This window comes from Dendroctonus ponderosae, unplaced genomic scaffold (assembly GCF_020466585.1).
Source record: "Dendroctonus ponderosae isolate FM_Combo_2020 unplaced genomic scaffold, Dpon_F_20191213v2 Dpon_F_20191213_9, whole genome shotgun sequence".
NCBI lineage: Eukaryota > Metazoa > Arthropoda > Insecta > Coleoptera > Curculionidae > Dendroctonus > Dendroctonus ponderosae.
In genome coordinates, this window is record NW_026019116.1 from 1,086,543 (window position 1) to 1,102,654 (window position 16,112).

The following is a 16,112-nucleotide window of genomic DNA, read 5'->3' on the forward strand; positions in this document are numbered from 1 at the left end:
AAAAATAACTTGTTCCACGTCAATGTATTTATTTGTCGCCTAATGGTAAGTGGGGGTAAATGCCTCCTTGTTCGAACGGCCTTACATTTTTCTTTTCGACGATGCCTACTTTGTGACAAGAGCTATAGTTTTGATATTTTAGATTATAAATGTTTTGGTATTATTTACAAAAATAACTTAGTTTAAAAAATGTTCAAAATGCTGTGAGCCTTTTAGGCTAGTTGGTTGTGTAGAATAAGTCTTACAATTTCGTAGTCCTCACAAATCTAGCGGAGACAAATCAGAAAATCTTGGTGGCCATTCGATAGCACCCCCTCTACCAATCCACCTTGATGCAGTACTCTGGCACGTGCTCTGCATGATGCAGTGGAGCTAAGGAGCTGTCGGGTAGAAAAGGGGGGGACATTTGGCGCTGGTGGGCTTTGAGCTGCGGGCAGTGGGGGTTCAGGCTGTTGACCCACTTCGGCGGCGAAAACTGGCCTGCTTACTTTTTTCTTGTTTTTGAGCAAGGAAGTTGTGGCTTTTGGGACAGGAGAAGTAGCTTGCCGGGTGAAGACTTTCGCAATTAGTTTTTTGCATTCGAAGTAGAAGTGCCCTTGAGCACACTTGTGGCAGACGGGTTTTGCCCCACAATCAAACTTGTGACTCTTTTGCACTGAGGAATGTGCCTACAGTTGTTAACAGGGAGTGCCTTTGAGGTTCGAGGACTACGGCCAGATTTCTTCTTCTTCAGCATCAGCTTAGATTTGTCCACTGCTGAACATAAGCCTCCCCTAGTTTCTTTCGCCCTCTCCTATCTTGTGCGTTCTGCATCCAGTTGGTCTTGATGCGTTTTATGTCGTCAGACCATCTAGTTGGCGGTCGTCCCCCATTTCTGTTCGCGTCTTCTCTGGGTCTCCACTCTATTATTAGCTTGGTCCACCTATTGTCTTGTATTAGAGGTGTGATAAACGGTTATTTTTCTGTAACGTGTGACGACGTCTCGGTTTTAACTTGGTAATAAGTTTCAAAATGCGGTTCCAAAAAGAACAGGTTACTTTTTAAATTTTTCATTAAAAATGCGTAATGATGATGATAGTAGAAATAGTGATGATATATAATGGTTTCCTTTATTCAAAATATAATTCTTAACATTGGTAAACTTAAAATAAAATATTCTAAAATCAAAAACAAAACATAGGTCGGAGGTAACTATTTAAAGAACAAAAAAACTGATAATAATAAAACTAGAGTAATTAAATAAAATATACCGTTTAAATGCGAAAATGCTTAAAAATCTCATTTTCATTTAAAAATAAATTAACTTTTAAGAATAATTTTTTTTGCAGATGCTTGTTACTGATTCTAATTTTTTGCGCGTTTATAATAGCACCCGCTTTAAAAAATAATCTCTCGCATTTCGTTTCACAAGAACATAAATAATCCACAATAACAACAAATAGAAATGCGTGTTTGGCAAACCTGGGAGAAGTATTACTGGAAGAGTTAATTTTGGTACCACCACAAAATAATTTTTTTTAAATGTGTCGACCTTACAACGTTTATTGCTATTCAAATAACTTTCATTTCATCTCTGATTGAATTTATATTTAAAAATGGCCAGCTTGTTTAAATGCAGGTGCACATTCTGGTTAAAACGTTTGTTATTTTACATTTCAACTGTGATGGAATTTATGTCTCATACTCTTAGTTTGCTCATAGCTCATGTGCAAGTGCACATTCTGCTTAGTTTGCTGGCAATGGTAATAACTCCCGAGCAAAGTTTCTTGAGAGAAATCTTTTTTTTAAGATTTATTAAAGAATGTCAGAAAACTAAATACTTATAGACTGAAATTGCTGAATTATATCTTAGCAGCAATTATACCAATTTTTGCTGGTTCTTGGAGAACTGAAACTGAAACCGTTGACAAATGGTTACTGAAACTGTTGCAACTGAATAGATGGCTCCACGTTGTCGCATCGGTTCTATGCTGACGCGCACCGCTGTTACGGTTTTATAAGACGGTTCCAAAAACGACGGTTTAAATCGGCAAACGGCTGCAACTGGATAGATCGCTCGACGGTGTCCGAAGTGCACACCTCTATTTTGGTTTTATGAGACGGTTCCAAAAAACCGGTTAAATCGGCTAGGTGTAACTACGGTCTCAGGTTACACGTTTGGAACGCTAAAATAACAGATTTTAGCGGTTACGTGAAATACCGACCATCCCTATCTTGTGTCCTGGCAATATATCCTGCCCAGTTCCATTTTAGAGTTGCGATCCTCTCCACTGCACCTACCAGTCCTGTTCTTTTGCGGAGTTCAGTGTTCGAAATGTGGCCAGATTTAGGAGGTATTTAACCACGAATATGAACGAGAGTGAAAGAGGAGATCGCAGAAACTTTTGAGAGATTCTATCGACTACTATACAGCCCATCGGTCGAGCAACCACAGCAAGAAGGTCAAATTCATCAGCCAGTCCTAAACGTAGGATCAGAGGAATTAGCGCCCATTTCTGGATAATTACTAGAGGCAGCGGTAAAACACCTGGAGAACTGCAAAACCCCGGGAGTAGACCAGATCACCAGTGGATCACCAGATGTTGAATGCCGGAGGAGAGACGAGACAAGTAATAATTATCCCTTGTCTCTGTTAAAAGCATGGGTAATCGGTATATAATATTGTACCGTGGATGGCCGGGTATCAAACTCTTTCTTCAGCTTCCAACTACCCTTACTTTTCTGCTGCGGGCACGAAAAATTTATTTTCGACCAATTTTTCTATATACCGTGGATATACATTAAATATTAAAAACAAATATTTTTTTATAATATTTAAAAAATATTWATTTTTGCTATGAAATATTTACCATTAATTGACTAATGAAAATTGAGATAATATGTTCTAAAGTTTGTTCACACTTATTAAAAATAATATATTAGTAACTTTTCGGGTGTTAATGGTGTTATATATAGGTACAAAAAGTATTATGTACTAAGAAACGTTATTATTAATTTATTTGTTTCATGCTAATTAAATATTAAAAACAAATATTTTTTGATAATATTTTAAAAATATTTCCTTTTGCTATAAAATATTTACTAAACATATAAATATTTGGTTAATAGTTAGTAAATATTTACGTAATATTTTGTGCTATCTGGGATGTATGATGACAATTGAGTAAAATATTTTTTGCATAATGTTTAATTAATTATAATTAACTCCATATCCTAATTGAGTTAATAACTCAAGTAATTAAAAATTATTGTCATCAGGGCCATCGTCAAATTACAAGTGAACCGAATCCTCAAGAGCACCGAACCGAACATGCAAAACAATGGTCAGAAATGGTGTAAAGGGCTAAAATTGTATGTGACAAACTTACGAGAAAACAGATTAAAGGTAAAATAAGAATAAAATAAGATTAAAGGAACTTGACAGTATGGCAACCAGTCTGGTAAAGTAGTAAAGCTGTAATTAAATTGCTGCAAAAATAGCCTGGAAAAGCTTAAAGAACTAATAGATTTAATATCAAGTTTAAACATTTTTATGAAAGAGGACCACATTCATCTGAGCAGGTTTTGCCACGCCAGTTTAAATCCCGAAATGACGCGCATGATTATTATTCGATTATCTAAAATCATATATGCTTTACTTGCCCGAATTGTGTTAGTATAAGGGTCTAATATGCTTAGGTTTATGATTTACCGCGATAACACACAAATATTATACTAATATTTTTTTGTAATATTTAATGTAGGTCTGACGCAACAGATTCTTATACATTTAAGAATAATTTCTTTTAAATATTTATTGACATTTAAATCAGATATTTAAGAATTTTTTTTTTAATATTTATTTGACATTTAACTTAGATATTTAAGAAATATATTTTTTCGCTGAACAGCTTATAAGCTTCAGCTTTCAGATACAAGCGTTTAGATCTTTAAGCTTATACTGCTATTTTAATATAAGGATAATAGAAAACTCCAAAATCACCAAGCCTTGTAAAATCGTCAAAAAATCGCCAGTCGCCAATTCAAATAACATTGGCGCCAACATAAGCAAAAAATCGCCACACCTGGTCACCCTGCTCTGAACCGTTTCCATAGAATATCCCCGCGCTAAATGTATCTTCAAAAGCCATGATACAATGAATATTTTTGCATCATGATCCTACCTTGTATTCATTGTATCATGTTCAAAAGCTATAATGTCAGTTTCAATTCATTTTCAAGGGGGATGTTCTGTGACCGTTTCCGAAGCTAAGCTGGTATCTGTTTTCTCATTTGACAACTCGATTATTATATTTTAATTTTATATAAATTAATTGATGCGGGGCGCCGCTAGATGTTATATCTATCCGAGTGAAGACGAACACTGTGGTACATAACAGTAACAAAAAATTTTTGAGAGCAGTAAAAATCGCAAAAAATATGGTTGCGACTGATTTCGTCATAACGCTTTTAGTAGAATATTATCATAAGTTCGCCTTTATTGACCGGAAATATATACTTACTAAGTTGATAACTGTAAAGCTTGCAGCTTTCAGCCTGATAAAATTTGGTGAAAACAAGCGTAAGGAATAAAATATCGGATTAATGACTCACATAACCAAGTTTCACGCGCGTCACCGTCAGGGGCGCTAAACGTATATTCAAAATTTAGCATGGCAGTTTCAATTCTAAGGGGATGTGGACTACCAGGGTTGCCAGAGTCAGTACGTTCGTACTGTTTTCAGTACTCCTGACCCTCAAAAAGTACGTCAGTACGCCCCTATACATTTCCAGTACGGTGATCAGATTATCAGATTCTTTATAATTTCTTAGTTTTATAACACTAGCATAGAACACTTTCCCGCTTTCCGTTCGTATTATTTGTCAGCACTATTATTGATGGTTGCTGGCTGTTTTGTTGTAATGTGGTGGCTCCATCTACTGCTGTTAATAATAACATCCATTTGTCGAACCTGCTTTATGCTGTTCTACTCGTCTTTATATATGGTTCTACACAGGTTCTTCACAGAATATTCCCCCTAGGGGGGGTATTCTGTGGGTTCTACCCATGATACAATTCGTTGTATCATGGGTTCTACCCATAGATTCACAGAATTGACAAATTGAAATTCACAAGATTGTTCTACCTACTCTAGTAGCGGGTAGTTGTTAATTGGTTACATTAATAGTGTGTAGTCTGTGGTTACATTTCAAGATAAGACTAGACAAGTTAGCGATCGCTGAGCGTGATGGATCAGTAAGTTTGTAGAAAATTATGTTGCATGAGTATTTTTAACATCATAACATATAATTCAGGTTTGTTACACGTAAAGTTATTCCTTGCACATCAGCTGATGCGGATTCGCAAGCAGAGTGAATTGGACAAAATAATACAAATAGCGATTCAGATTCATCGCTGCATGCAAATACAGGCAATACGCCTATTATTAAAAAAAGAAAACTGTACGTTCCAAAGAATAGAGACGCATGGGAAAAAAAATTACCTGGTTAAAGTATAATAATGAAACGAAAGCGGCATATTGCATTGCATTCAATAAAGATGTTACCGCAAATGTTTCCCACCTTAAACGTCACGAGTCAACAGCGCAACACTCGCAAAATATCAAAAAAGCAAAAGAAACAAACCTGGAGCGCTAGATTCGGATTTCGGAATAGAAAGTTGTTATGTTTCTTCAGGAACATAATTTACCTTTCAATATAATGGAACATGTGCCACAATTTTTGCAGTCTATAGCTCCCGACTCGCAAATTAAAAAGAAATTAAATGTTCTCGCACAAAAGCCACGCAAATGACAAAGGCRATAGCGGAAGAATCAATTGATAATTTAAAACATAAACTCAACAATAATAAATTGTATTCCCTTATAATAGACGAGACAACCGACATTTCAACGAAGAAATCGCTAGTGGTTTTGCATCAATATTGCGACAATACCGTTAATGAAGTTAAGGATAGTTTTTTTGGTCTAATACATTTGCATAGCTGCGACGCAAGCAGCATCTATGATAGCGTTAAAAATCTTTAACAAACGCGGAATATACCAATTGAAAATATGATCGAATTCGGGGTAGACAATGCAGCGGTGATGATGGCAAACAAGGCTGCTGTAAAGGCAAAGTTGATGGAAGTCAACCCATCAATTTTTGTAATGGGATGTACATGCCATTCCCTACATTTATGTGCCACAGCAGAAAGCTTCCCAAAAGCGTGGAAGAGTTTTGCAGAAATGTCTTTAATCAAGGAAGCCTTAACGGAGTTTCAACAATTTGTAAACATCAAACCATCAGTCATGTTACATCCGTCTCAAACACGATGGTTATCGCTTCAAGTATGTTGCTAGTGCTTTTGCAGTTTTGATGTCTATTTTCTACTTTTTTAAGCCGTCACAAATAGGATTTTGGACTCATGGGATGCGTTGAAGCTTGACTTCACCAACTATCAGTTGGAAGACAAATTGCGAAGCGCACAAAATATTTTGGATGCACTTAACACCCCAGTGTTCCAAGTGTATCTATTATTTTTCAGCTACATTTTAGATATAATCAATAAAATTAATTTGGAATTTCAAAGTGAGGAGCCCAAAATTCACAAACTTTTACCAAATGTAAAAATGTTTTATAGAACAATTCTAAGAAATTTTTTATCATGCAAAAATTAAATGCTGTTGATATTTCTCAAATTTTACCAACAAATCCAGCAAATTTTTTGCCAGAGAAGGAACTGTATTTGGGTGCCAAGGCTGAAAAAATGCTTAGTGAAATTGATGAAAGTCCAGAAGAACTAAAAAAGCTTAAGACGAACGTTCTGGCTTTTTATGTTGAATTGGCAAGCCAAATTAGACAGAGATTTGATTTTGCAAACCCACTGCTATACTTTTTGTCTAATTTTGATGCCGAAACTGCGACCAGTGGAAAAGTTAGATCCATCATTTAAATTTTAAACTGTATTCCTCAAATTAAAGTCGCCGATTTGGAAACTATTAACATGGAATGGAGGTTATTACCTAATGTAGTGGATATTGTGCAAAAAGCTAAAAACTTTAGTTTGGTGCAGTTTCGGTCTTTCATTTTTGACATGAAAAATTAATTAAACGAATTTATGTATTCCAATTTGACAAATGTTGTTCAAACTGTAATGAGTTTGCCTCATTCTTCAGCATGCGCTGAACGATTTTTTTTCCAATTAACGCTATTGAAAAGGAAAAAGCGTAATAGGCTTTTACCCAGATAGCATTTGATATTCTATGAATATCCCAGAATGTTCAAAAAATATACAGAACATTGCGGGAATATCCTGGGAATATACATGGTTGAACATTCCTAACATGAATGTTCGTGGAATATACATGCATGTATATTCATCAAAGTTCATAAAAAGTATATCCGAGGTATGTACATATATGTACATATTGGGTATTTGTGCAGATGAACATGCCCGGTATGTACATATTGTGTATATGTGCAGGTGAATATACCTAGTATGTTCAAAACAAATATTCCGGTAATATACATGAATGTATATCTACGGTATATTCCAAATTCGTTGAATATAAATTTTGCGCACCCGCAGCAGAAAAGTAAGGGCATGTAAAAGTAAATCTTACTACTGAAACCTGAGACCATTATGAAATAATGAAAATATAGGGTTTTGATTAACAAATTAACAAAATTTGTCGAAAATAAATTTTGCGGGCTGATTTTTTACTTCTAAGTTGAGTCAGTCACCGTTATTTAATTATTTTCCTTATTGAGAAAGAAATAAATTAGTATATTACAGCTTACTTCTTGCCTTAGATAAATAAAATACTTAAATTCAAAAATAGTACGTGCTCTCAAAGTATTTGCATTGTTTCTTCTTATCCTAGTTATTTATTTGGAAAAAAATTATGGTTCTGAAAAAACCCGATTTGTGTTTGATTAAGTATGTTCCTACTTAATACTGTTTTGAGTTTAGGTGCTTTTGGTTTTTCTCGTTGAGCCTAGTATATTTGATTTGTTGCGATGTTCTGTGATTACAACCATCGACAAGAGACCATTTTGTCTGCTGTTTTAGATTTTTCCACTCGATTGATTTTTTTTTGAAAGACCGTGCTTGTGCCTCATTGTTATGATGTGCCTTCAAGACGGTAATTACGATATAATTATAGCTTAAAACCCCGCAAACATGTAAATGTATGTTGGTGTTTAAATTAAATACATTTGATTATTTTATTATTTCTTGTTCTAAACATACAGGTGATACCGCTGTTCTAGACTTGAAGCATTGAAGACGCTAGAGATCACGTGAGAAAACCACACACGAAAAATGTTCGCATAAGAATCAAGTAAGGTTGTCTGAACCTAATTATTCTTCTATTAATTTAAAACTATTATCTGTATTTTTTTATTTTTACCAGTTTGATTTTGGTTGATTTCTATTTTTCGATAAGCATGTTTTCTTGGATCGAAGGAAAGCAACAAAAGTAAAATGAAAGTAATGTATCAATACAAATTGCTATACCTAACTGTATTTTTACACAATAGAATAATCTGTGGATGAACGAAAATACTCTTCTATTAAATTTTTCTATCTTCTTTATTCTTCTTTAAAATCTTCTATTAAATTATTAAAATACAGTAAAACTATTAACTGTATTTTGTTATTGTGACCAATATTAAAATTTGTAATTGCCTATAAAATTTTTGTATGAGCATATTGCGAAACACTTTAATTGATCGAGAAGAAAATGAAAGGGCAAAAGCCATAGAGCGGGAACATGTAAGGAATATAAAATAATAAGTGCAGTTTTTTAGATAAAGGTTTGTGTTTTATCTCACAGTCACACATCATTGCGACAACGGCAAAAATGCTGAAAATGTTAATTTAGATTTTTAGTCCGTAGTTATAAGTTATATTTTAATTTATTTATTATCCATTTAATTAGTTTTAGATTAGTTGTAACTAACTCTTGCTGTTGAAAAATTACATCAGTAAATACTTAAATATGTGAATAAACTAATAAGATGAAATAAAGGATCGTTTTTCTTTCGTTACATATATGTATGTATATTCCTTGAACATACCATGTACATTTCCAGAAAATACACATGTATATTCCCTGAACATACTATATACATTCACTGAACATAACCATGTACACTCACTGAACATACCATGGACATTTCCAGAAAATACACATGTGTATTCACTGAACATACCAGGTACATTCCCAGAACAAACACATGTACATTCACTGAACATACCATGTACATTCCCAGAACATACCGTGAACATTCAGTGTATTAACTCTGACAGATTCCTGTGACATACATGGAATGTTCATAATGGAGCTCATGTATGTCCAAGGAATATGCATGTACATCACATGAATGTTCCAGGTATATTCTGGGAATATAATTTTGCTATGCGGGTAGTCAGTACATGCGATAATATTTTGCATACTAAAGAAAAAATTTTGAGGCCAAATTCTTGTTACAATTGGGAGCCAACTTCGTCTTTGTTATCCCGACACGTCGAATTCTCCTCTTTAGAAAAAAATAGGTCACTTTCTGGTATACTTATAATTATATTTTATGTACTTTTCATTTTTTATTTACCCAGAAGTTGGTTTTAATTTGTTTTTCCTTTATACTTACCTAATTTTATTTTAATTTGTCATCGTACGCCTGCAGTGTTTCCACTGTACGCGTGAGTTATTGTTTTGTTTGACATAATCTAAATTTTATTTCTTATACATATATATTCTACATATTTTTCCTATTTGAATCAGAAGTTTATTTTATATTGTTATCTTTTGTTAAATACTATCTAAAAATCAATGTTTTTTGAAGAAAATGTATTTGTTTTATTGTAGTTCTACATACATTTACCACATTCCACGCTCCAACCCGTAACGGGTTTCATTATTTACTAAATATTTTATAATACAGGGTGATTATTACAATTTCATATCTACTCAGTTGTGAACATATAGGTACATATATTCCATGTTAATTAGTTTCTATGTCTATGTATATTATTCTATCTCTTTTATGGGACATTTCATAATTTAAATTTCACATCTGCCAGCTAGCTAGATAAGAAATTTAAATGATCACCCGTTATAAGTAGGTATAATACAATATACATATTAATGTAGATATATCATATTTGATATTCCTAATCAAAAAATCAGTCAGTACGTTGCACTACATATTCAGTACGCTTTCGAAATCTATTCAAACGGCGTAAGCTGTTAGTGTGGTTATGTAAGGTTAGTAGTAATCACAGATCACAGCGGTACTCTGTAATCTGTGGTAGTAATTAACATGCACATAGAAGTAAGGTGTAAATTAATAAGATGCCCATGCTAGCAAGCAGTTAGCATGGAGAGAATGCGGTGTTATGGCATACGAATGCCGGAGCTGACAAATTCTTAGAGAGGACTAAAAGTTTTAAAGGATAACTCCCGAAAACTCGTAGTACAAAAAAAGGGGTTTTTTTAGTTGGTCAGAATCCAACACTATCCAGGGTTCGGAACACTGGGTGTCTTCGCGAAGATTTTTATTCCTCCAGCCGCCGGGCAAACCAAAAGATCTATTCAGTACCTTCGCGATGATAATTCTGGCAACACTGTGGACAACTCTTGTCATTTGTCATGGTCTTGTCTCTGTGGTATCATCACTTTTTGTTTATATTGTGGACAAGAAAAAATAAAATTTAAGATTTTACTTATTCTGGTGTACGGCTTATTGTAACATGATAAAACACATTTGGGTTCGGAACTCTTGTTAAGTGAACAACCATGTCGACTTTAGTGGTGAATACGAAGTTCGATGAATTGTGTCGTTTGTGTGGTTCAAAGACTGATTCTCTGGCGGTGCATATTTTTGAAGACGAAGGCACATTCAGTGAACTAGAAAATAAGATTCTCGGTTGCTTGCAGATTCAGGTTTGTATGGAAAGGGAATTATCTAGTTGGTTAGATCATTTTAATGAAATCCTAACTATTTAACTCCTACCAGCCTAAAAGTAGATAGGTACATACTCCTTTAGGGTGATACTATTCAAATCAAATATGGCCATTTGTAGCAGTGTGTACTTAACAGAACGTCGCATACTTTGATAATATTTTTAGTAATTGAACATGCTTCAAATATGTTCGCATTTGATCAAGCTTAACATAAGTAAATTTGAGACAAGAGGGCTTATTGATAGAAGTTTAAACTATTACTTTTACTTCACAAACACCTCTGACGGTTGTATTTTTTGTTGCAATTTTTTCCCGTGCAAAGGGTGGTTCTTCGTAAATTGTTACTTGATTTACCTTTAGAACCGATATGTTTTTTATTGGACGTTTTGAATTAAAAATTTTAAATTATTTATAAATGTACCGGATCAAGTGCTTATGTTTGTTTCTTTAATGGAACGTCTTATACACGTTTTGAACAATTAAACCGATCGGTATGTCTGAACGCAATTACATACAGGGTGTACCAAATTGTCAGGACAACTGTCCCGTAGCATCAACCAGATGTTGAAGTGGACTAGGAATCAAGCTCTACAAGTGAGACTTAAAAGCGACATGAAAATAACCACTCATTTGGTGGGGTATTTTTAATATTAAACTGATCGAAAATAAAAGAATCAAGTATGCGCTGGTTTAAAAAAATACTCATAAATGACAAGTCGACACAATACTTGTTTAAGTACTCTGTGTTGTCAAGTATTTGTTTAGGTATCTGGTTCATTTGGCTGTAATTTTACGTCAAATATACGTCCTAAAGAAAATTTTTAATCAATTCGAAATTTGTTGAAATGTTTAAATTCATAATTTACATTTGAAACTGTCCTATTTACTTGCAAACTGAGCCCCGAATTAATATGGATGAGCAACCTGCAAGTGTGCATTGTAACACATGGAATTTTAAATTTAAAGTAAGAGGGTTCACCAATCATGTAAAAAACGACAAGTATGTCTTGAAGAGAGATGTTTAGTTAACTATTTTCCTGAATTCATCTAAGTTTCTATATACTTATTACTATATTCTTATCTTCCCAGGGTCTCAGTCAAAGTATGAAGTAAAAGTTTTGAATATCGTTTATTTCATTACATTTTGACGAGACAACAGCACCATCATCAGATTTAAAATTTACACAAACTACAAATTTTAAATCTAATCTAAATTTTAAATATGATTATGGCGCTGTTGTCTCGCCGAAACGTAATGAAATAAACGATATTCAAAATTTTTACTTGACACTTTGACCGAGACCCAAATAAATCAGAATATGCTTATTACTCGGCTGCTACTTTTTGCTACTTTCTTGCCAAAATAGAAAAAAACTGCTCCAGTGTTGTCCCTGCAGAAGCCCATATCAGGCGATTTAAAAAAGACGCGGCAATATTTAAGGGTGTGATCTGTTAAGTGCTATGAAATACCATGAAACAAAGTTCCCATAAACATAAGTCCGGAAGTGCATAGTTTCCAAGATACAGGGTGTTGAAATTTTAGTTATATTTTCGTTTCCTTCTGATCATTTTTTAAATAATGTGAATATATTTTTAAAATTTGGTATTTAGAGGTTTTAATTATTAAAAATTTTGCATTTATATTAATTTAGCTATAACTCGTAGGGGGCGCCATCAACACAACTTTTCAAAAGTAAACAATGAGATTTTTTATAGTGATACTGACTACTACGTACTTTTTGCTTGTTGTTGGACAAAACAAAATAAACTGGTCCAGTGTCTGAATATTTTACAAAGAAATCATGTGTTGAAAATAAAAATTGAGGATTTATTTAATCGAATAAGTAAACTTAGCCGGGATCAGGAGTTCAAAGACATTCAGAGCATATATTGAAAGAGAAACCAACCACCCAGCAGAGGCTTTACCATCCCTTAGATCAAAATAAAACATGTTTAAATTTAAACTTCGGAAGAAATGGGCCGAATTTTTCAGAATAACATCAAAGATTTTTTAAATTAATTCAGTCAGAAATGAAATGAAAGTTATTTGAATAGTAATAGCCGTTGTAAGGTCGACATATTTTTTTAAGTATTTTTTGATGGTACCAAAATTAACTCAAGTAATACTTCGTTCAGGTTTGCCAAACACGCATATCTGTTTGTTGTTATTGTGGATTATTTAATGTTATTGCGAAACGAAATGCGAGAGATTATTTTCTATAGTGGGCGCTATCATAAACGAGCGAAGAACTACTCAGTAAAAAGCATCTGCAAAAAAAACCTTAAATGGTAATTCATTTTTAAATGAGTGATATTTTTTAAGCATTTTCGCATATAAGCCGTATTTATATTTTATTTAATTACAGTAGTTACTTCTGACCCCTTTTTTGCTTTTGATTTTAGAATGTTTTCCTTTAAGTTTAACAATGTTAAAAATTTTAAAAAATTGTTAGTGTTTTTAAGTTTAACAATGTTAAAAATTATGTTTTTAATAAAGGAAATCATTATATAGCATCACTTATTTCTAATATCATCATCATTGTGCATTTTTAATATATATTTTTTAAAGTAACATGTTTCTTTTGGAACCGCATTTTGAAACCTTGTTACTGGAACGTTGTAACCTGTGGAAAAATAACCGTTTATCACACCTCCTGAGAGAGTAAAGTGACCTCTTGAGAAGTGAAGAGTGAAGACATATACTCTGAAGAGTATATGTCTTTTGGAAATTCAACACAATACAGTGTTGCCGCATTTAGCGTTGTTTTCGTTTCGGTTAATTTTGAGTTAGTTTGTTTGTGTTTGCATGGCTGAAGTGATTTTTTTAACGAAACCATAAAATATATGCAAAAAGTAAAATTAATATCCTGAAAAATTGAGTGAATGTAAATGCTAGGAATCCAAGGAAACAATTTTCATTAATTTAGAACGTTTTGCGCCGTTTCGCACTACCGCTCGAAATTTAGCTTGAAAATGCTGATTTTTCCCAACTTTGTTAGTGTTTTTTTCATTTAATTTATGGACCATCCTGGCATTTTTTGGCTAAAACTGCTTAATTTAATGGATTCTTTAAAAAAGACATGAAAAATAAAAAAAATTCTGATGGATTGGATTTTACTAAACGAATCCAATTCATTTTCATCCATTCAAGTTTAAATTTATGAAACGCAATTTTTCTATTAGTAATTATACTTTCTCATTGTGTGGTAGAAAAAAATTGTGCTGATCTCATATGTACGATATTGAATGGAGTCATTTTTATCGTAGGTTAGGCCAGTATTAAGTATCTCTTGAACTATGGAAACAATTTTTAATGCAAATCGAGCTTACGGTTACATCTAACCACTGGTAGCCGAAGGTTGCTTAAGCTGCTTTGCATCTGAAAGTTCTTAAATAACAGATATATTTATAATAACTGTAATTTTTGTTCTTCAATTAGCAAATAAATTAGTTATTAAATATTATAATACACTCGACTTAAGTATTTATGTCTTAATGTCGTATTTAATTCGTCAAATAATAACATTAGAAACCGCTCTAGGTGTAAAATTAAGCAGCTAGTTTTTCACTCTCTCGTCTTAACGGACTCCTGAAATTATGGAAAACATGCAATCGTGGAAAATTATCGATAATTTCAAATCTCTCGTCGTATTACTCCCGATAAATGAATTGTCCTCATGGAAACCATATGCAAAAAGCATGTCGATCGTTGCAAAAATAGAATAATATATCATTTTACTGGGGGATTATCAGTACTTAATTTCGTAATATTAATAATATTACGTCTCATTATCGATATCTGGGAACAAAACTGAACACATACTTAATAGAAACATAAAGGTTTTTTTCTCAGTTCAAAATATTGAGTTCTATGTTGCAGATTAATCAACAAGATGAACTACCGAAACAATTGTGTGATCATTGCTTGGTTAAACTGGAAATGTTCTGGGATTTTAAAGACCGTTCACTGCGTACAGAACAATTGCTCATCGAATTATTAAAACAATTGAAAAATGCTGAGGATGCACAATGTTTCGTTTCAGTCGACCCCGAAGGAATGGTACTGCAAGGTTAGTTTAAACACTCAATCATGCCATTTTAAATTGATAATTACTTAGTTAAACTAAGCGTTTTTTACATCCAACATATAGGTAATCAGGTAAGCATGAGGTATTTATACCAGGTGTAACAGGACAAGGCGACAACTTTGAAATAAGTGACTTAATTTACTAAATTTAATTATTTTTTAGAATCCATACCTTTAAATATATTGGCGTCATTCCCGAATGGTTGGAGATCTGTCAATTCGTCCGTCGTCGTACGAATTGACAGTTCTCCATCCAATAGAAACACTTTCGAATCATCGCACAAACGGATGCATGGGACACGGGCTTAGGTCGGGAAGTGTTTATATGTTTATTGTTATTTGACAATTTATTAGCGCTTGAGGCCTAATTAATAACATACAAAAGTGGTTCATAAGACAAAACTGATTACGTTGATACAATATAGGACAAAGGCTACTTTATTCAAGTACCCAAAGTATTTTAAAGAAATAAAATAATATACAGCATTGAATAGTGTTGCTAAATTGATATGTTAATATGGGAGTCCTTTATCATAGCTCGCTGAGGAACAAACAATCAACAAAAATCAGCTGTACCTGAGTGATAGAAGCACATGCGATTTAATTACAGACGGCCCTCATTTGCTGCCCGACGTAAGGTTTTGTGACGTAACGCTGAAGAAGGGTTGATCAGACTATAGTACAGTTCGGAACGCGCGATAAAATGTAGGTCCCGTATAATTGTGGATGATACGTTGCACAAGTATGCGCGAGAGGTCGCTCGCCTACGCTTTGACAGAGCATGGCACAAGAAGAAGATAAATATTTGCAAAGTTTAAAAATTAACTACGAAACAACCAATAGCTCAATTGATACCAAATTCACCGTACGAATCAGTTGACGAATATGGGACTAAAAGTTCTACATGTAGAACTGTACACGTAGTGCGACTTGGACAGAAAGAAAAAAATGTGTTTAGTTCAGCAGGAAATCTATCCAAAGCCAAAGTTATTTGAAGTCAGCAAAGCAAAAAGAGAAATGTAAAGAATCCATAAAACTTCAGTTACTTGTCGGAAAACTAAGCTCAGTTCACG

General features: G+C 33.5%; 1 protein-coding gene and 1 pseudogene across 2 annotated transcripts in view; both read left to right on the top strand.

Moving 5' to 3' along the window:
• Nucleotides 1-3,425: 3,425 nt before the first annotated feature.
• On the top strand, nucleotides 3,426-6,411 carry LOC125505650 (annotated as a pseudogene).
• A 4,198-nt stretch (nucleotides 6,412-10,609) lies between these two features.
• LOC109537676 (zinc finger and SCAN domain-containing protein 12) overlaps nucleotides 10,610-16,112 on the top strand; it is a 46,501-nt gene continuing 40,998 nt past the window's right edge. For both annotated transcript variants that reach the window (XM_048669597.1, XM_048669598.1), the window contains exons 1-2: nucleotides 10,610-10,931; nucleotides 14,833-15,022. In XM_048669597.1, the coding sequence (XP_048525554.1) occupies nucleotides 10,785-10,931; nucleotides 14,833-15,022 (337 nt within the window). In that variant the 5' untranslated portion in view covers nucleotides 10,610-10,784. The remainder of the gene's footprint in view (nucleotides 10,932-14,832; nucleotides 15,023-16,112) is intronic.